The sequence below is a fragment of the Juglans regia genome, chromosome 11 (assembly GCF_001411555.2).
Source record: "Juglans regia cultivar Chandler chromosome 11, Walnut 2.0, whole genome shotgun sequence".
Classification (NCBI taxonomy): Eukaryota; Viridiplantae; Streptophyta; class Magnoliopsida; order Fagales; family Juglandaceae; genus Juglans; species Juglans regia.
The window spans coordinates 27,780,451-27,807,896 of record NC_049911.1 but is presented as its reverse complement, the minus strand read 5'-3'; the positions used below and the strand labels follow the sequence as shown (position 1 = coordinate 27,807,896).

Below are 27,446 nucleotides of genomic sequence, written 5' to 3'. Positions count from 1 at the left end.
GAATCCAACGTCATGGATTGACATGAGCAGGAGACAAAGGAAATTTTCCATCACCTGAGAAGATATAAGACCAAAAACGAAAAAGAGGAACCCGAAATAACATCAACTGTATCTTTTTGGGAGTGAAAAGAGCTGGCATACACAACGATTTCGTGGTAAAAGCAATAAGCAGTTCAATAGATTGGTCTGTCTAGGCAAAACCTCAAAAAGTATCTTCAGTCCAGTCCCCATTCTCCCAACTCTCACATCCGCCTCGTATGCCTCCCCCCCACCTTTTTTTTTTTAGGCTCACGTACGTCTCCATCTTTAACGCTAGAGATCCATCCACCCAAGAGTTAAGTATAGGGTGCTCCTGAAGGCAAACTTTTTTATATAAGGGCTCACTGTCATGAACCCAACATTTGGCGCTGGTCACAAAGGTGGGCTAGCACTTTTCTCTTTGCCAGTGGTTTAATTATGTACAGGATGGCCTTTATGCACCCTTGGTCAGATATGCAAACTGTTGATGGGGGGGACGCCAGGGGGGGCAATTTTGTTATACAAGAATCTGTTACCAACAGCTTTGTTAGTCAGAAAGAATCTCTTCTAACTCAGGTTCATCAGAGGTTGCTCCATCATAATCCAAACCAGTTCCATTGAACAGACCTCTCTCTAGGGGGTCATTCTGATCTTCAACATCATCCATGTCAAGCCATTCTGGCTCATCGTCAACATTTTGATCATCAATAACTGCATCTTTTCTGGTGGGATTATAACCCTTGCCATATTTTCTAGGGCCGGAATCTCTCTTCACCTTGGCATCGGAATCTTCACATACACATGTAGATGGGTTCTCATGAAACTCACCCCTGCCCGGCCTCACTTCATTTGGCTCCCCCATAAAACCTCTTTGAAAAGTACGAACTCTAGAAGCAAACACATCCCAAGTCATGTTACTTCTGCTCAAGAACAGCCGATATAACTTTTTAGCATTTGGACGAATGGTGGGTTTGTGTCCAAAATATCTCCTGCAAGTAGGCAAATACGTAAAATTATTATTATAAGGAAACACTTAAAAGTTAGCAGGTAGTCTAAACAAGAAATAGGAAAGAGGTGCCCACAAAGAAAAAAGAAATAGAATAGAGGGTGGAAAATGGAAAGAAAGAAAGCACACCTTCTTCCAGCTAATATTCTAGCCATATTACCGTTGTTGTTGGTAACAAATACATCACTTTCATCACACACTATGAAGTCAAGTGCAGCCATGCGAGAAGAAAATGAAGCAAATGGTTCCAACTCCTCCTTGGAGGCTATAGTTTCTTTTGAATGAAAATTGGGGAAAAGTGCTTTCAGGGGTGCCAATGTCTCTTCCCCTCCATATACTTCCCCAGATGCCACATAAATATGGACATCACTACCATACCCCAAAGCTCTTAGCATCAGGCCTACTTCTTCTGGCGTGAGCGGGCATTTTCCATGCCTCCTTTCCTTGTCAGGATTGCTGATCTGCAAGTCAATCCAAAAAAGCCACACACATGCTTCATAAACTCTAGAAATCCATGGTAGTAGGAGCCAAAGCAAATTCAACAATGCATACCAGTTGCAAAAGATATTTAGGGAAACACCATCAAACCATCTTCATTCCATCTTAAAAGCACATGCATGCACATTTTCCTATGTAGGAAAGGCTGCTGAAAAATATGGCCTCCAACACATCTATAATTCTCTTTTCACATAAATATAACCTCACCCCTTTCCACCTCTAAAGCTTAAGAGCATGTTTGGATGCTTAAAGTATCTCAGAATTTTGTGAATAGTAGTGAAATGGTTTGCGTGGAGATATTTTATTAGGTTTTGGGAAATGAGAGAAAAAAAGTTGAATAAAAATATTTTTTCAAATAAGTATTGAATTGGGATTTGTGAAAGTGAATAGATAAAGTTAAAAAGTTGTTTGAATATAATTTTTTAATATTATTTTTGTTTTGAAGTTTGTTAAAGTAGTATTGATTTTTGTGTTCGAGTAATAATTAGGTAATGATTACATGAAAAGTTAAAAATTTAAAATGGAGAAGTACTTTGTGTTTGAGTGATGTTTGGGAATGAAGTCGTGAGAAATTTTGGGAATTTTGGTGTTACCCAAGCATGCCCTTTTCTATTACAGATCAGATGCACGCACCCAAATATTAATTTTCAGTTTTTCATTTTTGTATCTCAAAACATGGAAAATCAGGCTTATATAAGAGAAATTCTAGTTTAGAATAGTTGAGACTCACATGTAAAGTTTTCCACCTCCTTCGTATTGCAGCCAGTTCTTTCCTTTCTTTTTCCCCACCACCATAATAACATCCTGAGAATGCAAGCATATCAGGTTCAAACCTGCAAACAAGAAAAATCTGGTTGCATAAAAAAATATCTGACGGTGTAAAAGACATTGCTTGTCCATTATAATGAAAATAATGCAATGGGAATTAATTCTCTATAGAATGCAGACACGGCCATGATCAATCAAGAATTCAGCCTGATGGCTTGCTTCTAGAATTCCAAATTGCTCAAAAGTCCTCAAAATATTAATCACACAAATACGATTAAATGCCCATGCTTTTGTTTGTTAATTGTTGTTATTTTTTCAATCCAAGCTCAAGGGAAATAGAGGAATAATCCTCAAGAATGTCAACTTGAACATTGTGCACATTTGTGTACACATGTTTGTGCGTACGATGTACATATGTCCAAGAGCAAAACATATGAAGAAGCACCTGGGTGTCTACAAATGACAATATATTTCATCATCAGGCAGTGATCATCAACCTAAACGTTTGAACACAGGTTCAAAATGTACTTGTTCAATGGGCTTGATCAAAATGAGGCAGGAAACATATGAGAACAAAGCAAGATTATATTGAATGCAACAAATGAAAAATATATGAGAACGAAGCGAGATAATATTGAATGCTACAAATGGAAAAAATAATTCATTTCTCTAATTACCATAGTGATCGTCAGAGATATAGAAGTTCAAAGAAAGACTACCTCAGGTGCAATGCGATGTAATGCTTGCTTTTCATCCTCATCCGATGAACCAATTTTTGACCCATATCAAGTATTGTATCAGTAAATCTTAAAGCATGGTAGTTAACTCTGCATCTCAACTTCTGCAAATCTGTGGCCAACTTGTTTGCAAGTCTGTAATCAAACTTGGTAAGCTGAACAGCCTGTAATAAAGACCAGTAAGTGTCCTTTATGGGAATAACTTGAGATATCTATTCAAGGTGAGGTTTAATCCATACCACACAGAATCAACAGTAGGAAATGTCAAATGCTCAAAACAAGGGTGTTTTCTATCTGATATAGGAATTAACATATTTCTTGAGCATATTTAAAATAGACATGTACTCTCAAATTTATAACGTCAAGTCACAAAATATAAAAACACCAATTAAGAGTTTGAAATTAAAAATCTAGTAAATAAAAGAGACTCAGATGCAATTTCAAAATTCTACCCGTCTTTTGTTCTGTTTCTTTTTTTTTTTTTTTTCTTGGGGGGGGGGGGGTTCAGAACAATCCTCTTTTAAGTTGAAGAATTATGATTCTGCTTTTGTTGATCTGTATACCATTGTTCACACGATTGATATTCATAACTTCGAAGCCATGATGTGCATGGTGTGACCGAAGCTTGATATACTTAGCTTCATTGGCACCTTGAAAATGAAGTGGGACAACATTTTTTTTTATAAGGAAAAGTGGGAAAATATTTAAATCTTCATTGTCATTTTAATTGGAAAATTCAACCAGGTGCCTTGCCTTTGGAGTTTGAGCTTAGCCATCTTCACTTGGAAACCACCCAAAACAAGAAAGAAAGGATTGAAAGTATCAGTCTACAAATCTATCCGCCCTGTCAAGGCGGAAGCTTCGGTCACACCATGCACATCATGGCTTTGAAGTTATGAATATCAATCATGTGAACAATAGTATACAGATCAACAAAAGCATAATCATAATTCTTCAATTTAAAAGAGGATTGTTCTGAACATCCCCCAAAAAAAAAAAAAAAACAAAGAAAAGACGGGAATTGAAAAGGTTTTATTCCATATATAAGCAATTAGAGAAGTCTAAGAGAAATGAAGTGCAAGAGAAATGAAAACTTACATGCTTTTTTGAGAGAACGGGCAAAACACGATTTTGATAACATCTTTCACTGCACTTCCTTGGGACACGCATGGTGTATGGAGTCATAAGTTTCCCTCTCTTCCTAGGTAGTTGTCGAATAATTTTAATGTCTTTTGACAGAAATGATATAAACCAATCAACATCAAAGATCTCTGAAAAGTTACTGCAAAAACAAAGTAAGAAATTTGTTACATTGCAATAAAAGAATTGAATGTAATTTTTATAAGTAACAAAAGAATTATATGTAACTAGATGTTCACTCCTATTGCCAATCTGGACAAATAGATGTATTAGCAAAATCCAAATTGCAAAGCATTGCCAACCTGGAATCCTTCCAGAAAGACTTTTGATCCAGCTTTGGAACAACAAGAGTAGCATTTAATATACGGGCAGCAACAACAGCATCTGTAATCTGTCAAAGGTTGATCTTCTAAGGTTTGTATGAAAGTAAGTATACTATTCAAATATTAGTAATGAAGCAGAAACATTGGTTTGAACATTTTAGTCACAAAATACATCAGACCAAGGGTTTGATGGATCCCAATACTACAGGCAACATCAGTGCAGTGAAACAACTAAGAGACTAAGCAACCCAGCATGCTTCACCATAACTCTACACCCAGATTAAGCAAAACGAGGATACCAACCGATAAAGTAAACAATACGGCGGCATATTTCTCTCTAAGAAGAGCCCCCCAAAAAATGCCAGAATGACACAACCACACTAAGTTTCTTTAATTGACACCATTCAAAAACCTACTCTACATCTTTGAATTGTCATTACTATATTGAATGGAAACTAGTAGGTACTTCAGGGATTGTTGTACCAGCAGACGCTTTATTACCAATATCGAATTCAGACTGACAGAAACAAAGTATATCGACAATAAAACAGAAACATACAAACAAGACAACTAGATTTGACGCGGTTAGTCTACTTCATTCGTATCCATGAGTAACATCAACCCAAATCCACTATGCATGATACCGACTATAATTACTCAACCCACTCTCATGAACTCAAAAAGAAAAGGGTCACAAGCTACTCTTGTTGGATAATATAGTCTCGAACGCGTGAGGCATTCCCTACTTTGATGAAAAAATAAAGAGTATATTGTAGGTGTGTGACGTATACATTTAATTATGTAATTGTGCATTATTTGTTTGCTAAATAACCAGTAATCGTCCAAACAATTTCATTATTTTCACATGCTAGTTCTTGCTAGCTTGTTTGCTTCCAGCAATAAATAATTCAAAGATATGCACATATGTTCAACATTATTGAGATCTATAATAAAAACAAAACATTGTTGACTCCTGGTCAAAAGTTTTTAGCTTTCTTAAAAAAAAAAAAAACCTGGCAAACATTCATTCCATCAAATGAAACTTGGTGCAGAACCTTTACTTACAACTACTGTATAAGATACAAGTCCAAAAAATTACCCCAGTTCTTTGTTGATTCAAACCTCCACTGGTTGCTATTGCCAAAAATCGATTGGGATGTGTAATAGCTTCAGCCTCTGAAATAAAATAAGACAGTTTGAAATCAAAATAATCACAGTAGAAAACTGTCACTCTGCAAAAGCCAATCCAAAATCAGAAACCTCAGAAACAAAACTAGGCAGTGAATAGCAGGTGGTGATTAGAATAATCTGGACCAAAGCCCTAGGTAGAAAACCAATAAAATGACTTCTCTTTGGATGCGTAAAACCAATCAAAAAACTTCCAAAAGCATGACCGGATCAAGAAACTTAAACTAAATATATTCTAAGTGAAAAAGATGAAAATAAAAAGATGCAACGATATACGGACTTGGAAAATTGTTGCTGGCATTGCTGCAACCATAGTAGAACTTGGAATTTCTGGAACTCCAAATATGACGATCCGATTTTCCCCCGCCGCTCTAATCGCCAAAATTCAAGAAATCACGGTAAGCAGATACAATAAATCCAAGAAAACCTAAAAGAAAATTTCAAATTACTCTCTCGGGATCCAAAAGCCCTAACCGGAACACGAGATGCCGAAATTCCAACCGCATCGTCCTCTGGTACGTTAAGCTGCACACGGATACAACCCGAAATGAATCACAAATAATTAAAATAGAAACAGATATGTATATAGAGACAGAGAAAAATGCGTGAGAGAGAGAGAGAGAGGAAGTACGAAAGAGCGGTGGCGTAGGTGGTCGGAATCCACTGGGGATGGAGCGAGAAAGGATAGGAGAGCGAATAGGATGAGAAGGGCACCGGAAATAGCGGAGATGAAGGGAATGAGGAGGCGAAGGCGATGGTAATAGTGGTGGCGACGTCTCTGAGACGCCATTATCTCCGGTGCTCGCGATTGTGGAGGAGCTTAGCCCCGAGCACCACGGTCTCTCACACTCTCTCTCTTCTCTTAAAGAAATGCAAGAATGCCCGAAACAAACGTGTAGTAGCGTATCAAAATCTCAATCGATAGGATAAAACTCTAATCCTGTGCGCAAAAGCCTCCGAAAGTGCCTGAAGAAGTCCCTACCCCGCGGGAAGTTCTCAGTGCTAAAGAAAGAAAGCATAGAAAGACATGGCGATAGCGACAAGGGAGTGGTTCCCGCAATGGGCAGCAATCATTCGGAGAGAATTGCGGCTTTCGCCCGTAGCGTAGAATTCTCCAAATTTATGAATGCCACCCAACGAAAGCTCACCACCTCCTTGTCCCCTTCTCTACTCTTACCATGTGCAAGGCACCGTCGTTACTATTGTGAATCCAAAACTATTGGCTATTTATGCTTTTGAACTGAATTAGGATCATTGGTGAGGTTTACGGTTTGAGTAGTTTAGAGAAAATTGCTAAAATTTATATAAAAATCTAATGTGTAGTATTTTTACGTATTTTTTATGTATTTTATTGATGTGATTGATTGTATCATTTTTTTTAATAATTATTTTGATCAATCACATCAATATAATACATAAAAAATATATAAAACTGATTATATATAAGAGAATTCAAAATTATATAATGAATAATGTTGTATATAAACTTCTTTTTTAATTATGAATTTCATTATTTTTTAATAATAATGTTCGAATCTTTTACATCTATCTTAACAATATCGACCGACAAACTCATATCAGTTTTTGTTAAAAAAAAATTATAAAAGTCCCAAAAATCAGAATGAGACGATAATGTATATGTGATGAATAATTTTAGAAATTTTAGCGCTACTTTTTTGTTGGTTGGTCTAAATTTGATTGGTCCGTTTCAAGGCTGGCTGAGTCGCCGACTGAGATTAGTCATGTTTATCCAGTTGATTTCGGTGTCAAAAGGACATGTGCCTTACAGCTCGGTTTTTCTATTAAAATAATAATATAAAAAAATATAGTCGATAATTATTTTTAACTGACCAACAGTCTTCCAAAGTTTTTTTCTTTTATAGAACAGTCTTCTAATGTTGAACCTAAATAAAACTGTCAAAATTGGACAGCAAGATCTATTCCGGTGTGAATTTTACAGCGTACACTGCAACCGAGTTTGATGGACTGTTTTTAATAGGGCAAAACTGGCCGGCGGAGCAGGAACCGGCCAAAACCGGCAAGGAACTGGTCGGTGAGCAACAGTATTTCATCAAAATCGACGTTGACCGGTTTGACGTCGGTTCGAATCAGGGATAAACTGTTGAACTGGCCGACATTATTTTTTTTTTATAACTAAACAAAAAGGACATTATTTTACTTATATGAGTGAAACAATATTGTTTTAGGGATTGGAAACAGAAGAAAAAAAAATTAATGGAACGACACTGTTTCAAAATAGGATTAATAAACACCTCCTCATTCTTCTTCTTCCTCATTACTTGTTTGCAACTCTTCTTCCCACTCTCATGGCAGACGACGCGACTTCCTTACGGTAGACCGAAGAACCACACCGATGCATTTCGAAATCAAGACTATGGGTTTTCTCTTCTCCAATCAATCGATTTCGACCGGTTTTGAGTATTACCCAACGACGTCGGTTTGGCAGCAAAACCGCGCCAATCCCATCGATTTTCATCCCCAATTTTTAATGAAATTATTGAATTTTTGTTCGGATTTCTTCTTTAATTTCATAATTTGATATTTTCCTTAATTTAGATCAATCCATAAAAAATAAGGTTTCATAATTATGTTTAATCTACATTAACAACAAACTTAGTGGAAAAACAAAAAAGGGAAAATGGTTAGTTTGGATACATGAACCATCTCATTCCATCTCATCTCATCGTTACAATTTTTTTAAATTTTTATACAAAATATAATAAACAATTCAATTTTTTTAAATCTCAAAATAACAGTAATATTAAAAAATAATATTCTAATAATATTTTATTCAATTAATATAAAATCATTTTATCTCATCTCATCTCACTATTCAAACGAGTTAAAGTTTAGACCCTTTTTATTGTTAGTTACAAAGAATTAGAATAGGGAGTTGGATAATTATTGAAAAATAACTTGTGCAAGTTCAAAACTTGCCGTATAAAAATGCTATTTTTTTTTTTAAAGAAAAAAAATTAACATTTTTACGACGAGTCCCAGATTTTTTTAAAGAGATTTTGCATCAAACTTATAAATTGCAGACATGCCACGAAAAAGAAGGAAAAAGGTTTGGTTTAGCTTATGGACGATAAAGCTTCCTTTTGTGTTACTCAAATGTTAACGTTCGTGTGCCGCTTTAATAAGCAAAGTATCAGCGTAATCATCGAAGACGCAACACTTCATTAGTCACCTAGTACTGGGTTCTTCGTTATACAGCCAAGTTTGGCCAATTAAAGCACTTCTATATGAATTTGCATTTATTTTCACAGAAAATATATTTATAATTGTAAATTTTATAATCGTTGCATAATTATTTTGAAAAAGTGAATAAAATATGAGATTCATATAAAAAAATTAATTTTTTAATAATAAGCTCTACTTATTTTCAAAACGATTATGCGATAATTACATAATTTACAATTATATGTAAAATTATTTTTATTTTTATGCAGTGTGGGTTTTATTTCATGTCTCTTTTAATGTAGCATGACGTAATTAAGGATGTACTTCGCATTATAAAGCCGACGAGAAATGATATTTGTAAGAGTGTGTAAGTGATGTGCATTATTCTTTACAAAAGTGAGTAAATGAGTAAATTATTTTTAAAATTAATTTTTTACATTAATCTTTAACAAAAAAATTTTTCTAAAACAAACTGCTTCCCTTCCTTTCTCTATTTTCAATTTGTGGTTTTCCTACTTTGATACGCTTCTTTTATAATTAAAAAACTAATACATTTAGTTTACGCGATAAAATTTTATAAAACAAGTTACATAAAAATTTTACGAAACAAATTCGAATTGCGGAATGCAAGGCTGAAGCTACCAATCGATTGATGTGGGGGGCAGACCCGACAGGAAAGGTACAAATAACTCGAGTTCTTTTGTATGGATTCGGAGGTCCACTGGCTTTCAAAATTGGAGTTGTTACTTGTCACGCCATAATGGGATTACTCGATCGTGACTTTGTCACAGTTGGTTGCATAAAACAAGTTATGGTCGTTCTATGACAGATGGTGAAATGCTACCAACCCACCAAGGAACTGTTATTACTTATTAGGATCAATAACATTGGCGTTAGATTGATTATTTTATTTTTTTAATTTTAATTAATATATAATTTTTTTACTTTTAATTAATTATTCAAAATTCAAAATTTACATTAAATTAGTCATCATATTCTCTATAATAATTAACTATTATTATTTTTTATTTTTATATTTTAATTAATTCTATTTTCATAACTTCCTATAATCACCTATAATATCTAACAATCATATTCATTTTCATTTTCACAATCTAATAAACAAAATTTTATCACACAATATCAATATTATCAAAACAATTCTATCGATCGTCAATGCAACCAAATCTATTCTCACGAACATTAAACTTCCTACAAGATTGCTTTCTCACATTATCACGGTACTCATGTTTGTCAAGTCAGTAATATAACAGATTATTATTCAATTCTGTAATTTTATTCATTTTTACATGAATTCTTTACTGTTTCCCGTTTATGGATATTGTGCAGGAAAAATTTTTGTATCTGCCTACACCGGCACACACTCAATGCATTGAGTGTAAAAAAAAAATATATGTGAAGTGTGTGCCGGGTGTAGGCAGATGCATAGCAAACCCCTATTGTGCAATACTCAAATTTCCATGTTCAGAGATACTTCTACTAGGCAAAAAACTGATGCCGAAGTTCCAAAGAAATCATCATTGTGGAAAAGTCTGAAGTCATTTGCAGATAGACCAGCAAATGATCCAACAATACATGATGGAGAGAAGGGAAATTCCGGATAGAATGCCTGCGTATTTCAGCATCCAATTTTTTTTCCTTGTTTCTTTTAACACACTCCTCACATGTTTCAAACTATCCAGTTATACAGAAAACAGATATAGCTTATGAAAGAAATTAGAAAGAAAAAATGAAAAAAAAAATAGAGAAAAATGTTTTGAATATAATATACTCGACAGAAAAATAAGAGGCCAAGTTCACCCTTTTGAGCCAGACAGTTTCATTTCATTACAAGCACAAGTTTTGCCCTTTACAAAGAGAAAGACAGAGTGGAAGATGAATGATTAAACAACCAAGAGACTTGCACTTTTTTTCTTTAAATCTTAGGCCAAGGATCAAATCTCGATTACCCCATTCAAGAAATAAAGATTTACCTTTTCGAGTTTCTTCGATTCTGGGAAATTACATACCATCAAATAATTCAATATACAGTTCGAAAAACTCAAACAATATAACAAAATCAAATCCAAACAATAAGCCAATGCGAAATCAAGGTTAGGGTTTCGAAACAAACCCAAACAACATCAATAAAATCAAACCCAAACAATAAAAATTAAGAGTAAAATTAAGGCTAAGGTTTCAAATCTTATAGTGTGCTTGTCGTGCTGGAGAAAAACTACCGTTGTACCGTGCTGAAGAGTGCCGTTGCGGAAGATAATGGTTGCGGAAGAAGAGAAAAAAAAACTAGAAGAAGAGAAAGAAGAGAAAAAAAAAATAGAAGAAGATGATGGATCAAGAGACGCGAGAAAAAAATAGGGAAGAAGAGAAGAAGAAACACGGGAGAGAAAGAGGGAAGAAGAAAGAAAAAGAAATCATGGGAGAGAGAGAGCCGAAATTAATAAACAATGTATTAGGAGGTGAAACAGTTCTTTTCATCTTTAAATAAAAGAATAAAATTATTATAGATAATATTTAGGATGAAATGTGTATGGCTAATTCAATGTGGGCCAACAATTGATAAAATTAGTTAAATTTAGAGATGAAATGTTATTTGAAGAAGCCAATGTGGATGCTCTAAGAATACTTTCAATGGATTATTCATTTTATCCTTTAAAATATATTATTAAAATTCATTTTTTTTATTTTACATATTAATTTTTACAATATACCATACATCAATTTATCTATTTTTTCTTCATATAATTTAAATATTATACTTTTTAATATTTCTTTATTCATTTCAAATATTTTTTCTAATTATAAAAAATATCCTCAAATATTTTGATATTTGCAATATTCTCCATATACGATGTCATAGAATTATGTTATATTTTAAATTAATCAAAATTTATAAACTAAACCAAAATATAAGTTAATTAAAAAAAATATTAAATAATGAAAAGAAGAGATTAATTTAACTTCAGATTTTTTCTTTGGCGCCTAGCAAAAAAGAAAGTGTGTGAATGAGAGAGAATCTGGAATAAAAATAAATGACTTTTGAAAAAATAGAAAAAATCAAACAGCAGAAGAGATAAACTAATTTAAAATATTTACAAAGATGAATAGTTCCTTCCACATCTAGCATGCTACTGTAGCATAATGTAAAATGAAGGATAATACAAGATCCATTTTTAAGAAAATTTCTTTATATTTTAATGAAAAATATATTATAGACATTCATTGAGAGTGATCTTATATTTTGCCAAAACAGTAACTTCCCTCTGCATTCATATTTCAAAGAGTCTATACTCATTCATTTTGCGGACGAACCCAACGCCAGTTCAAAAATAAAACGGAGCGTATCACGTAGAAGAACTGTATCAATGTCAATATAGCAATGTTTATTTAGAGACTGTAATGTAAGTCTAAGCTATTTTAATTTTAAAATTTTTTAAAATTAACAAATTATCTCTCCTAAAATGATATTTTCTCTCATTTAATAATGTGTTTGTACGTACAGTCTCCACTTGAGAACTACGCATAAAATTTCTCATCAATAAAACGCGGGCGGGAGAGAAAATTTCGTGATAAGCCCCACTTCTCCTACTTGGCTCTTCCATCCCATCCCACATCGTTATTGTACAAAATCTATTCCACTGCAAAGCCCCCACTCGCTACTCAAACATTGAAATAAATAAAGACGATATGAAATTTCATTATATTGATGAAAATTAAGCCACAAAATCAAAATACGACTAAAAGGTACTGATAAATATGGGATGTGAAATGCAGGGAAAGTAATTGAGAGGAATCGTGGCGGTCGTGGTGGTGATGGGGTTGGGCTTTTCACCTTTAGAATCTCTCCCTCAACTTTCTCTCTTCAAACCAAACACATTATAGAGAGATAATCTGTGTTTGTGTCTACCTTTGGAATTGTTCTACCTTCACAATTGAGCGTGGCTAGAGAATTGGTTTTGATTACTTTTGTTCTATACAAGGACACTCCATCTATTGCGTCGTTATTACAAATACAAAAGCTAGAACCAGAGACGATGCAGAGTGGTGGCGGAGCTGCAGAGGAGTGCAGTTGACCTTCAGATCTGATGAGGAGGTAGGTGGCGAACAAGGAACCTCGTCTTCTTTCTTCTCCATGAAGGATCTGACGCGTTAGTTAGAGGTGGGTTTGCAATTTGCACACAAGTTTGGATTTGGATGTTAAACTGAATTGAATTGAGATGATAAAATATTATTTTTTAAAATTATTATTATTTTAAATTTTGAAAAAATTAAATTATTTATTATATTTTATATTAAAATTAAAAAAAATTGTAATAATAAATTGAGATGAGTTTATGAAATAAAGGAATAGAGAAACACCTCCTGCAAGTTGATTGGATCTGGGTTGAAGTTTGCACTCAAATTTCTCACAGAAGCAATCCCTTTTCTTTCTTCTTCGTGTTTTAATCTTTCTTTTTTTTTTAAAATAAAATAAGTGCTAACGTGCCACGTCAGATTCTTGCGCAAAATAGCTTGTATACAGAAAAACTGTTCATATTTCTTATTATGATCCCTTGTGCCATTATTCCTAAGTGCATGTGAAGAGAAGACTTGCAGTAATTAAATTGTTTCAAGTGTAGTAAAATTAATAGATAAAAATAGAAAGCTATTATCTCAAACATCAATTACAAATTAAAGATAAAATTGATGTGCGTTGATGTTGAATCACCGACGGTGATAATATTAAATGCGTGTGATAACTGATAAACCACCAAAAAGAATTGGTGTCATAATTGACAAACATTACACAAAAGAAGCTAATTCTATAACCATAATCATCTAATGATAAATACGAGAATTTTGTTAAATTCTTATTCGAACTGGGCTTGAGCATGTCAAGAAAAAGGAAAATACTTATAATTATTTTGTAATTATTTTAAAATTTTACATAAAATAAAGGGCAATTTTATAATATTGATATTTATTTTTAACATAGTGATATAGGAGTGAAAACCGTCTCCATCGGCGCGGCTTTGGAGTAAAATCGATGCCAACCGATGCAACATTTTTGGGGGAGGAAACCGGTCGATGGGAGGAGAAACACCGACCATCTCGACATCGACAGTTCTCTGGCAGTTCACGTTCAGTTTATCGATGAGTTTCGTTTGAGAGAGTAGAGAGAGAGTGTTGCAGAGGGGAGAGAAAGAGAGAGGATGAGAAATGAGATCGCGGCTCTGGAAAGAAGAAGCTTGACGAAGAAGACGATCTGATTTCAAAATGAACGGCATCGTTCTACTTAATTTTTTTTAATATGTTATGAATAAAAGCGACGCCATTTGGTTTAATACCAAAAAACTTTGTTTCAGTTGTGTTTAAAATACAATTAGAAGCTTAAAATGACGTCGTTTCATTTAAATTTAAGTAGAACGACGTCGCTTTGAGTACAAAATATATATAAAAAAAATAACATTTATTTAATCAGTAGGTTCAGCGGTTTAAATCAGGTTTGAACCGATGCTGAACCGGCTGATATCGGTTTATTCTATTTTCTGCCGCATTTCGACTAGTTCTCCACCGATTTTAGCTAGTTCTGAACTTCGAAGGTCAATCTGAGTCGGTCTAGATTGGTTTATTGTACAGCCCTAAAGTGATATGATTGTATTGATTGTTTGAAAATGAATTGTATTATTAAAAAAATGAATTATAAAATAATTATAAAAAAAATATAAATGTTTCGTTACTCCAATTTGAGTTCTGAACACATAACTCTATCAGCTTTTTGGCTATAAAACTGCAACAGGAGTCGACACGGTGCTTCTTTGTATACAAAGAGAGAGAATAAAGAGAAAAAAGAAAAAATAAGGAAAAATAATGGTGACGTGTGAGCATCGGACGGACCACGCTGATCAACAAATCCTGCGGTTCTCGCGACTCCTCAATCCTAGAAAATATCATATCGTCTACGAAGCACCCCACCTTCTTACGATGGATCTCCTGGAATTCTCACACGTGCAAACCCCTCATCTCGGTAGCGATTCCGCACGAGAAAACCCTGTACTTACACTCACTCATTCGCTCGCTTTCTCTGCGCTCTTCTTAATGGCGACGATACAGAAGAATTAGGGTTTTTTAAGTAAGGAAGAGAATATTAGGAATTCTATTAGATTGCTCAAAAGATGTATTCGTTAACGGTGAAACCCTCCTTTCTACCTCAAGCTGCTTCTTCTTCTTCTTTTTCTTCTTCTCCTTCGTTTTCTGCTTCATATTTCTCGCCTCGTTCCTGCTCTTCAATTTGCTTCCCGATAGGGACTAAGTACAGAGGATGCAGGAGACTCGCTTTGAGGATTCACGCTTATGATTCTTCCAAGAACGACACTTCCAATGCCTCCAGCGACTCCAAGCCCCCCAATGGCTCTTTGGTCTCTCTCTCTGTCTGTCTCATTACACGTACATTTGTATATTCGTTAGCCGAGACTCCTTTTTTGGTTGTTATTTTTTCCGGTATGGAAGATTTCTGTTAATTTTTATGGATTGGATAATGTGGTTATTAGTGAATGATATTTATACAGAAAAACAGTGAAGAGGGGCATGATGAGAAATTGTTCACAAGTGCCTAATCAGGTTTTATTTTCATTGATCAAGGGCTGTGATAATATTTTGTATTTACTTGTATATAATCAAAATTCACAGCGAATGAAATTAACTTAAATAAGTTACATGATTAACTGAACAAAAGAGGTTGTGGTCTGTAAATATTATGGTAGAGAGTGTCCCTAGAGGTGCTGCGGGATGCTAGCAGTATCTGGACTTGGAACCAGAGAAAAATCTCTCATTTAGTTGCGGGTCCTTCCTTAGTGTTGCTAGGTCACCATTGGATGGTTGGTTACACAACTTAGTTCCATTATTACTGGCTTGGGCAAGGTATTTGATGATACGCCATTTATGGTGGTTAAATATCATGCTAAATGTGATGCGTAACAGCCCTAGTCATTCAAATGGGAAGTGCTTAACCTTCGGCTTCAAAATGCTGTGCACGAGTTTTATTAGTGTTGTTTGGCAAATTTGATGTTCTTAATTTGAAAACTTTGCACTTGCTTTGCAGCAGTTATGGTTAATTGATTTTGCTACACTTTTTTGAAATACACAGCCAAAAACCCGGAGAGACATCCTATTGGAGTATGTTAAAAATGTGCAGCCTGAATTTATGGAGTTGTTTGTAAAGAGAGCACCCCAGCAGGTACCATATCCTTCGTATGAGCATGATAATGGTGCTGTAGGGTTACTAGGGCTTTCGTTTTTCCCTGGCCATTTGATAGTGGAAATGTTTTTTTTTTTTTCATGCTTACCCTTCAGGTAGTTGATGCAATGCGCCAAACAGTGACAAATATGATTGGAACACTTCCACCACAATTTTTTACAGTTACAGTCACCACTGTAAGTGTAATTACTTTTGATATGTAAACTGCTGCAAGAACTTTGTTGACCTTGTGGGATTGACTCTCTCTGAGAATTACCATTATAATTTTTAAGCTGGTTTGATTATTTCATTTGTGTTTCTCAACATTCTTATCCCACTTTAGGCATCATACATTTTATGTGAAATTTCTTTATGAGTATTTTCAGTTAGATCACTTGGCTTTCTTTCAGGTTGCTGAAAACCTTGCTCAACTAATGTACAGTGTCATGATGACTGGGTATATGTTTAAAAATGCACAATACCGATTAGAACTGCAACAAAGCTTGGAGCAGGTTGCTCTTCCCGAAGTTCAAGACAAAAAGGTAACTTCTTTTCCATCCTATTCCTTGTGTCCTGAATAAACTAATTTTGTAGCGTTGCCACTTTTGAAGAGGAACATTGAAATTGCATGATAATTTGATTGAAAGTTCAGTTATGAAGCCCTTGGATCCTATTTTTGGTTGTAAGCATTCTGGTAATTCTCTGTGCAGTGTCCATTAGGTGAAGTTGATGATGTTACATAGTGAGCAGACTACTTTTTCTAAATCATTAACCATGCAAGGAATTTATCATTTTGAATCTTCTTTTATTGTTATGGTTTTTGTTTTCCATTGTAAGTGAATGTAATTATAAAAGGTGGAAAACTCTCTTATGTGGGTGGCATAATTGTTCTATGTGAAGGTATAGTGTTCTTCCTCTTATAAGATATGAGGGAAGTTCTAAGTAAAACTCATGAAACTAATTTTCCCAGCTGTTTTTTTTCCTCAATGCATTAAGGGCCTTGCAATTTTTCTCGGTTGATATTCCGTCTCTATTTGTGAAATACAACAAGCTTGCACCCAAAAGAACATGGTTAACATAACATCAGCTTTTCCTTTTTTTCCCCTGCTATAAAGAAATGGTTTCTTGGCTGGCTCCCGATTGAATGTTGAGCCTGGTTGGCCTTGCAGTAGAAATGAGAGTAGGTGTAAACTCTTGTATACCCTGTGTACTTGGGCTATGCCTATTTCTATTAATATATCTGTTACTTATACAAAAAAATCTCATAAGAAATGAGGACTGAGCTATTCTTACCCAAATCACCACATAGAAAAGTGGTTGTGCAGCGTCTTGACATTCTAGTGATTTTCTTGGGGATGCTATTCTCTTATTTGCTTTGCTGAATAGAGTTGTCTCTTTCTTTCATCAGACACGTTATCAAGTCTGTCTATTTCTGCCTGAAATCTTATTGACAGTACTAATTCTATTTTGGGATACCATTATTTTGAGATGCTGCATTCTATATTTGCAAGTAAATGTTTTCTCACTTGTTGATAGAACCTAGCTTCAGCTTTGGTTAGCACGTTATTTGACATGATCCTATGACCGTTACAGGATGTGCCAGATTATGCCCCTGGTACACAGAAGAATTTGTCAGGTGAAGTTATTAGGTGGAATAATGTCTCTGGTCCTGAGAGAATTGATGCTATAAAGTACATAGAATTGCTTGAAGCTGAGATTGAGGAACTGAATCGTCAAGTTGGTAGAAAGTCGGCAAATGGGCAGAATGAATTGTTGGAATATCTCAAATCTCTTGAGCCCCAAAATCTGAAGGTAAGAATACCTGCTGCTTCCTTGGATGGTAGTTTATAATGTGTTAATGATCCTCCTTTGAACCTCCTTTTACACTAAAAATTTTGCAGGATTTGACAAGTAGTGCTGGAGAGGATGTTGTCCTCGCAATGAATACATTCATAAAGCGCCTTATGGCTGTTTCGGATCCCAACCAAATGAAGGTTTTTCCTTTTATATTGAGATCCTTTTCCCTTCTTTACCTCTTTGATTGATTCAATATTTACAACTAGGTCCTACTTTAGCTCTCTGTTTGATACAATCTTTATATTTTAGAGCCCTGCTACATCCACAGAAGATTTCCACCGAAATCTTCTACCGAAAGGCAAATGTTTTTTTTTTTTTTTTTTTCAATCATTTTTTTAAACACTTTAAATATTTTTAAAAAATATAAAAAAATCATAAATTCATTTAAAAACATTCCTTAATCACTAAGTAAAAAAAAAAAAAAAAAAAATATATAATATAATTTCGGTAGAAATTTTCGGTGAAAATATTCTGTAGGAATAGCATTTTCCTATATTTTATAACATGGTTAAAATTCCAGTTGATCCTTCTTGTAACTGACAAATTTGTGGAACTTCTTATAACTGCTGAAAAGGTTTTCTTGCTTAATAAGACGGTTTTCTTTTACTGATCTTGAAATTAGTTAGGGTGTGCTATTGTTTAGTTTCAAAGAAGGGATAGTAATATTTGTATGATAAGTACTTGATTAGAAATTGTAATTGAAAATGCACCTATTGTCTGGTGATATCCGTAGAGGTTTTCCAATTCCTTTCTAGGACTTTCTTATAAATGCGGTGGTATTAAGCTCTGTGACTCTTGACGCTTATTTGAATTGAACATTTCCATGCTTTATATGCTAAACAACAGTGGGATCTAACTGTGAAGGTAATATAATGTCAAAATTGGTTGGGTACTCTATCCCAATCATGAACTCAAAGCTATTGTATTGATGAATTTGCTGGTCACACCTTTTGGCTGAATTCAATTTGCCGTAATGATATAAAAATTGCTTGTGTAGATCTTCAACTTATGATATCATAGATTGTGGCCAGGTTCTCTTTGGTATTGTGATTTGGGATATTGATTGATTAACCTTGAACTCTGTGTTAATTATAACAGACAAGTGTGACGGAGACTAGTGCGCCGGAACTTGCCAAGCTTATTTATTGGCTAATGGTGGTTGGGTACAGCATTCGGAACATCGAAGTCCGTTTTGATATGGAACGAGTGCTTGGGACTCCCCCAAAGCTTGCGGAACTACCTCCTGGAGAAAATGTTTAAAGCACCACCCATCGAATTGCAAAGAACGTTAGTTATGGTGATGTCGGAACGGTGTTCTTTTCACTGGAACTACTATTATTTGAAAACGATGCTGAAATCTCAATCCGTGGATGATCCACTAATTGGTTAGGAAGGCAAAAATATTCACTTGCCACAGGAGTAGTTGAAAATTATTGATGACATAAATTGTCGAAGCTAAGATATATTTTTAGACAGATCCCTGTGTATCTTGCTTCTGTATTTTGTACCAAACACTAATTATTTTTGAATAATGCTACATACAGTCGTGAAATGCGCAAACGTCGTGCAGTCGCTTTGAAAAAGAGTGGGGTCCACTATTAAAAAATTAATTTCTTTTCAGGTGGGTTCCTTATTTATTCACTTTTTTCAAAGTGATTGCACGGCGACTGCACGCTCACGACTGCAAGTATCATTTCTCATTATTTTTACAACTACCAAGAGGTCTTAGAATTCTTGGGATTGTTTTTAAGGATGTTATTTATATTTTAAAAACAATGGACATGCACAGCTCTTTTCTGGGCTTGATTTTTGAACTACCCTTTCTGTTGGAAGTAACTCACATCTGCCCTTGGGCCTAGACCACCTCTCTCTCTCTACCTATCCTTCAGGATACGGCATTAGTCTCAGGAAACTTTAATAATAATAATATTGCTAATGCATAATGCCATTGAAATTAATAAGTTGCATGAATATTGACGCTGCAACCGACTATTATGGTTAGATGAATCACAACTTCCTTATGATCAGTCATCAGTTTGCACCAAAATTCTTGTCAACAATGTATTTTAATTTTTAAAAGCACCTCTCAACAATAATTTATTAATTATGGGGTTAGAAAGGAGATATCAGTATGATACCTACCAAACTTTGTTTTGATGGGTTTGACACTTTACAAACTTTAGAGGAGAGATCAATATCAATAATTTATAAAGAGGGAAGAGTACTTCCTCTATTTGAATATGTTTATTTTCACCTTCTGATTAATATGCTTTTTAAACATTTCATGTCAAACTATCTCAATATGGACACGTTGCAATCTCAAATCATAAAGAAATTACAATAATGGGGTGTTCGATAAGATTGGTCTTGTTTGGATCCAAAAACTATTCCAACTCATCTTATCTTATCATTACAATTTTTTCAAATTTTCAAATAAAATATGATAAACAATTCAACTTTTAAAATAAAAATAATATAACTTTCAACTCTCATCTCATTTCAACATAACTCACTATCCAAATTTTCTCTTAAATGTTCGGATTGTGGTATTCGACTAGACCGTTATTTGTTTGTAATCGAACAGAGCAATGTATTGATGTTGGTTATTTTAAATGTAATTAGATGAAAAACGTGTTAGGTGGAAATGCAATTTCCATTTTTTTTTTCCTTAAAATTTCCAATGATCGAAACATTATAAATTTGGCCGCTGGCATCACATGGAAACATTGGAAAGCAAGGTAACATTATGAATTATTACGAAATGTTGACCTTTGAAGATTGGAATGGCATTATTATTTTATATTATTTAATATAAATTAATGCATAGCTTGTCGTCGTGCTAGGACCAATAAGAGGTTATCATATGAAACTTCCAACAACATAATCACATTATACGACATTATTGATGGGTTCAGCGCGACTCCATCTCTAGTCAACACCCTCTTGATCTTTAGGTTCTTCCGCTCATTGTTCGTACTGAGCTTCCTAAATCTCCAATTCAAGAAGGAAAGCTGAAAATGGAGGTCGAAATTGTTTCCAAAACTTGCGTCAAACCCTCCTCTCCGACACCCCTTAACCTGAGAATCCATAAGTTGTCCTTCTTGGACCAGTTCAGTCCTTCCTCCTATATCCCCTTTATCCTCTTCTATCCCATGAATCACAGCGCAGGCAGCTACGATGTTGCTGATATTGTCTCTAAAAGATCACAACTTCTAAAGCAATCCCTATCAGAAACCTTGACTCGCTTTTACCCATTTGCTGGAAAAATAAAAGACAATCTCTCCCTTGATTGCAATGACGAGGGTGTTTATTATTCAGAAGCCCGTGTACAGAGTCGTCTTGAGGAATGCCTGCATCAACCTGATCTTCTGTCTTTCCAAGAACTCATCCTCGAATATACCATTTCGAAAGTGCCCTCTGCAGGGGATCGTGTTGTTACGATACAAGTGACGAGCTTTGCATGCGGTGGTGTTGCCATTGGTGTCTATATTTGCCACGTGATTGCTGATGGAACTACCCTGAGTGTCTTTCTCAAAGATTGGGCTGCCACTGCTCGCAAGGAAGCATGTGAATTAGCTGTATATCCTAAATTTGATATTGCCCCATCAATCTTCGTACAAAACAACGCATACCCTAAAGAAGCAAAAGTGACTGCTTTGTTCGGGCCTTTCTTCAAATCGGGCAAATCTACTTTAAAGAGAATAGTGTTTGATGCTTCGGCCATTGCCTCACTTAAGGCCAAAGCAACTAGCTCAAGCTTGCAAAACCCAACAAGAGTTGAAGCTGTGTCCGCATTCCTATGGAAATGCATCATGGCTGTCTTCAGGGCCAAATCCGGTGTTGAGAGGCCAGCTTTGATTCTCCACGCGGTGAATTTTCGTCGAAGAGTGAGTTCACCACTGGCACTCACACAATTCTTAGCAGGAAATTTGTTCTGGATAGCAGACGCATTATGCAGTGATAAGGAGCCGGAGTTACCTCAATTGGTAAGCAAGCTCAGACAAGCAATCATGAAAATCGATGGTGATTTCGTCAAAAGCATACAAGGTGGTGATGGAGGGTTTCTCATGGCTTGTGAACTTGTGAAAGCAAAGACTGGAGAGTTCTCAGATGTGGCACGTCCTTGTGGTATGGATTTTATTGGGGTTTCCAGCTGGTGCAACTTTGGGATCTACGACATTGATTTTGGGTGGGGAAAGCCGAAGTGGGCAAGCTTTGTAGGTTCAACAAGAAGCGATGCAGAGCATATGTTCCTAAATATGATAAATTTGATGGACACAAGATCAGCAGGTGGAATAGAAGCGTGGGTACGGTTGGATAAAGAAGAAATGGCCATTTTAGGAGAAGATAAGGAACTCCTTGCTTTTGCTTCTCTAGATCCTAGTCCCATTATAAACTACTAGACAATTATTAATGGTAATTTCTCATGATCATCATGTCATGTCATATCGTCATGTGGGCTTGATGATTGTGTTCATAAATGCAAGATTATGTTCAGATCGAGTGTTGAAAAACATTATTATATATATATATATATATATTTACACCATTGATGATCTCCTTGTTATAGCATCTATAGCATTATGGTAATTATCAACAAACTAAATGACTATATATTTTTTTTTTGCCACCAATGAAGAATTAATGGGCTGCTCATGCTCTAAGATAATTATAATTGAAATAATTAAGCAGCACAAATATTATATATTGAACTGATCTAAAATTATAGGCGTTAGCTAGCCTAGCTAGCTTGTGACCTAATCTCATGATCATGAGGAATCTTTGCTGGTTCCTGATGATCTTATTACATTAATCTAGCTAGGGTGCAAACAATTATAAGTTACCTGAGACAAAGGGAAAAAGATTATATTAAATTTACACCCCTAATTAATTACTACGTACTTTTTATCTTTTTGCAATTTGCACCCTTAACATGAGTCAAATTTTAGTAATTTTCACCATTGTCGCAATTGTATCAAGTACAAATAATCGGCTAGCTAGGGGGTAAATTCAAAACTATTTAGTTTTGGTTGTTTGAGCCTTTGAGGCACAAATAATACTGTTTCATGAATTGTGTAAATATATTTTTAGTTTCCAAAAACAAAAGAAAGCTGAAGAAGAATTTTTGGTGGGGACGCGTGGCTTTTTCATTTCCGGCTGGTTGGGTTGTACAGTACTGCCTATTATTATTTCTTGGACTCTTTGGTGGGGACGTGTGGCTTTTTCATTTCAGGATGGTTGGGTTGTGGGGGTACTGCCTATTATTATTTTTTTTGACTCTTTGGAGGACTAAATGTGTGCCTCTCGAATGGAGGGTATCAGTTATGATTGGAGGGTCATTTCGAGAGTTGTGAAAATAAATTTAAGGGACATCTCACATGGGTTGCGGCATTTCAAAAAAAAATGGAAGCTAATGATTTGTTAGTTTTGTAGGAGTTAAATTGTCTAGTACTTCCGATCATTAATAAATTACCAAGCTTGATTGCCCAGATGTGGGGATGTTTAAATTGAATGTGAATGACGGATCTTGTGATAATCCAGGTAGATCCGATGGTGGAGGCATCATTCATGATTATCGTGGTAAAGTGGTAGCGGATTTTTCTCATTTCTATGGACATGCGACGAATACTATAGTTGAATGTCATGCTTTACTGGATGGGATGGATGGGATACGTTTGTGTCAATCGCTTGGTTTGAGAGATTTATTGGTAGAATCAGATTCAAGTATTGTGATGGGTTGGTTAGTTTCCGGAATATGTAAATATTATTTTTTTATATATTTTTGGGAGGAGATTAAAGAGATTGTTAGTTTGCTTGATATTCGATTTAGACATAATTTTAGAGAGGTTAACATAGCAGCGGATTTTTTTGACAAAAAAAAGGCACAAAAGGAAAAGTTTTAGGTTTTATTGGTGAAGATCAGTTTGTAGTTTGTACATGGACGGGGCATTTTTAGACTAGATAAATTGTCTTGTACAGGAAAGTTTTGTGAATGGTTTTCTTCCATCTCAGTGAGGGTTATCAATAATAAGAGGCGAGACCTCGGTTTTTCTTAAAAAAAAAAAAAGAAAAGAAAAAAAAAAAGCGTGCACCGACTTCAATCGAGGATATAATAGTAATAAATCCGCCAAAACTGTATTTCAAATGATGGTTAAATAATAATAATTAAAAATAAATAAACTATTAAATATTACAGAACCATTTTACAGTGAACCGATCGAAACACGCAAAGTCAAAGCACAAAGCCATAAACTTTGGGCTCATGAGTTTGGATCGATTTGTGTAACGATCCCGCGATTGACTGCAGTGATCTGCAGATCAGGAAGCCACCTCTCAGGGAAATAAATTAATATATAGCAAGCAGAGTGATTTATGTATGTGTATATATATATATATATATATATGTACGTATGTATATGTACAGCAAGCTGTATCACATCTCATTATATTATATAAACATTTAATTAACAAGTAGTACTTAATCTCTCATCGATCAGTTTAAATATTTGTCATGTGCATGACATTTTATTTGGCCTTGGATTCGTGAAAGATGGAGAGGGTAGTACTTCTTGATCATCAAAATTTTAATAACTTTCTAGATGGTACTGGTGTAACAATTAATAAAATAAATTGCGTTGATTAATGAAGTGAAGTTTGCAATATTCACATGATCATGCATGCTTAACAGCTAATTATATATATATATATAACTAATAAACATGTAAACTAGATCTGGTAGGGTGATGACCGACAACTTATAATGATCTGATCTATGATCATCGTACATATAAATATTAATTAAGAAATTAAAGCTATTTCTTAATCATGATTATTGTATGAAAATCGTGAGAGGAGACAATAAGTTAATTAGATATCAATTGTTTATTATAAAGAGATGTAATTATTATTTGCGTATTTGAAGGATCGCTGATAAGAATAGTTTATTAAAAGGCTATTTGGCAATTAAATAAACCTAATGAGAAAAGCTGGATTTTTTGTCCTTTCTCTGATCTCTCTCATCCTGCAATTCTAGAAGTTTTAAGGATCCAACGATTGATGGATATTAAATTTGGCCAGTAGTATCACATGCAATATTAATATATATATATATATATCAAGTTGGATTAAGATCAACTTGAAGGATCCAACTTCGTGCACTCCAAAATCCATATATAGTTGACTTCGAATATATATTAAAGGCATTAATACAGCAAAAAGCACCTTCTCTTGCATGAATTCGGCATCCTAGTTACGTTATTTATACACTAGCTAGCTACCGCTATCGATCGGCTTGTGCCTGAGTGAGCTAGCTACTTACATCTCCTTGATCAAGGAAATGCTGAAAATGGAGGTCGAAACTATTTCCAAATTAGAGTACATCAAGCCCTCTTCTCCAACACCTCCTAACCTGAAAACCTACAAGATCTCCCTCTTGGACCAGTTCCTGTCTTCCATCTATATTCCCACAATCATTTTCTATCAAAACAATCAAATTAGCACAGGCCATGCTGATATTGTCTCTCAAAGATCACAACTACTCAAACAATCCCTATCAGAGACTTTGACACGCTTTTACCCTTTGGCTGGAAAAATCAAAGACAATCTTTCTATTGATTGTAATGATGAGGGCGTCTATTATTCAGAGACACGTGTAAGTTGTCGTCTTGTTGACTGCCTCAACCGGCCTAATCTCCGGACTTTCCATCTCTTTCTTCCCCAAGGTGTCAGTTGGAGCGGCGCAACTGCGGGAGATCATGTAGCTAAGATACAAGTGAACAACTTTGCATGCGGCGGTGTTGCCATCGGTGTCCTTGTTTGTCACATGATTGCTGATGGAACTGCCTTTAGTGCCTTTCTTAAAGCTTGGGCTGCCACCACTCTTGAGGTTTCTGAAGATGTAATATGTCCTAATTTTAATGCCCCAACAATTTTCATACAAAACGAGGCATACCCCATGGAAGCAACTTTAATGGCTTTGACCATGCCTCTTCTTAGATCCGGCAGGTGTACTGGAAGGAGAATTGTGTTTGATGCGTCGGTCATTGCCTCACTTAAGGCTAAAGCAACTAGCTCAAGCATCCCAACCCCGACAAGAGTTGAGGTAGTCTCAGCTCTCCTAGTAAAATGCATCATGGCTGCCTTCAAGACTAAATCTGGTATCGAGAAGCCAACCTTTTATACGCATGCAATGAATTTGCGTCGAACAGCAGCTCCACCATTCCCAGAATCATCTATGGGAAACTTTATTTGGGTAGCAGGCGTGTTATGCATGGATGATGAGAAGATGGAGTTGGCTTACATGGTAAGGAAGCTCAGAGAAGCAAAAACAAAAATCGATGCTGACTTTGTGAAAGACCTGCAAGGTGATGGAGGGTTTCCAAAGCTTTACGAGCATGTAAATGCAATGGGAGGGACACTCTCAAGTGCAGCAAGCCATCGTGGAATGGATTACATTAGTTTTACAAGTTGGTGTAACTTTGGTCTCTACGATATTGACTTTGGATGGGGAAAGCCGATGTGGGTTAGTTGTATTGACTCAAGTGATGAGAGGGAGCAGGTGTTTCCAAATACGATAATGCTGATGGACACAAGATGTGGCGGTGGAATAGAAGCATGGGTGTGGTTGGACAAAGAAGATATAGCCATGTTAGACCAAGATAAGGAACTCCTTGCTTTTGCTTCCTTGGATCCTAGTCCCATAAAGGTGTAAAGACAATGGTATTTCGATCTCTTCCGGGATTGGTCGTTGTCCTGCGTTGGGGGCTTGATGATGATCATGTCAAATTCACAAATAAATGCAAGATAGGTGAATCAAGTGATATGTGTGCATCGATTATAAATTTTAGAACTACATAACATGCAAGCGTTGCTTTTCATCCAAAATGACAAATCAAAATTAGTGTATTTGTTGTGAGTTCGCTATTATAGGAAGAATAATTGAATTAACACTAGATTCCTTTCTAAAACATTTATCTTGTTCAGAATGAGAACAATACCACGTGTACCAACATGTTCTGTTGTGAATAACTGTATATCTAAGACTAACTCGAAGTATAGTAGCGGAAATAAGCAAAAGTAAATACTGACAATCACACAGAAACAACACCGAGATTTAAGTGGTTCAACTCAAAGTGAGCCTACGTCCACTGGTGGGGTCGATATCAGAGATTTCACTATCAACAAAGATGGAGTACAGAAGAATAATACAAAACTTCTTTCACAAAGAAGTTATATCTCTAGCTCTCTAACTTCTCTCAAGAAAATCACTAAAACAAACAAAAGTGATTTCTGAAGTGTAAAACATAAAAGAGGTGTTGTTTGATATTTATAGAAACAGTAAAAATTCACTTTTGTGAACATTGGCTCGAGCGAACTCTCGAGCGAGTGTCGAGCGAGCGTAGGGTTTTGACATTTCGTTCAAGCTAACAGATGAGTGATGTTGAGCGAAACTCTCGGACTTCATATCGCTCAAG

The 27,446-nt window shown here is 35.3% G+C and overlaps 4 protein-coding genes across 5 annotated transcripts; 3 read left to right on the top strand and 1 right to left on the bottom strand.

Annotated features, from left to right (window-relative positions):
• Positions 1–43: 43 nt before the first annotated feature.
• LOC109002923 (O-fucosyltransferase 16) lies at positions 44–6,879 on the bottom strand. Its single transcript, XM_018980848.2, has 10 exons — positions 6,310–6,879; positions 6,153–6,203; positions 5,959–6,049; positions 5,590–5,666; positions 4,470–4,558; positions 4,126–4,309; positions 3,010–3,191; positions 2,253–2,355; positions 1,154–1,485; positions 44–1,007 (listed from the first exon to the last, which is right to left on the bottom strand). Exons 1-10 carry the CDS (start codon positions 6,466–6,468, stop codon positions 566–568), a joined length of 1,710 nt encoding a protein of 569 aa, XP_018836393.1. The 5' UTR covers positions 6,469–6,879; the 3' UTR covers positions 44–565.
• Positions 6,880–14,924: 8,045 nt separating this feature from the next.
• LOC109002925 lies at positions 14,925–19,448 on the top strand. 2 transcript variants are annotated; one of them, XM_018980850.2, is made up of 7 exons: positions 14,925–15,298; positions 16,027–16,116; positions 16,233–16,313; positions 16,527–16,658; positions 17,710–17,928; positions 18,018–18,110; positions 19,072–19,448. In XM_018980850.2, exons 1-7 carry the CDS (start codon positions 15,056–15,058, stop codon positions 19,231–19,233), a joined length of 1,020 nt encoding a protein of 339 aa, XP_018836395.1. In that variant the 5' UTR covers positions 14,925–15,055; the 3' UTR covers positions 19,234–19,448. The 2 variants fall into 2 exon arrangements, with proteins under 2 accessions (XP_018836395.1, XP_018836396.1); XM_018980851.2 differs by lacking the exon at positions 14,925–15,298 and adding an exon at positions 15,333–15,500.
• Positions 19,449–20,763: 1,315 nt separating this feature from the next.
• LOC109002911 (stemmadenine O-acetyltransferase-like) lies at positions 20,764–22,471 on the top strand. Its single transcript, XM_018980834.2, has one exon. The coding sequence runs from the start codon at positions 20,991–20,993 to the stop codon at positions 22,374–22,376; it is 1,386 nt and encodes a 461-aa protein (XP_018836379.1). The 5' UTR covers positions 20,764–20,990; the 3' UTR covers positions 22,377–22,471.
• Positions 22,472–25,318: 2,847 nt separating this feature from the next.
• Positions 25,319–26,683, top strand: LOC109002900 (stemmadenine O-acetyltransferase-like). The gene has a single exon (XM_018980822.1). The coding sequence runs from the start codon at positions 25,319–25,321 to the stop codon at positions 26,681–26,683; it is 1,365 nt and encodes a 454-aa protein (XP_018836367.1).
• The last annotated feature ends 763 nt before the right edge of the window (positions 26,684–27,446 follow it).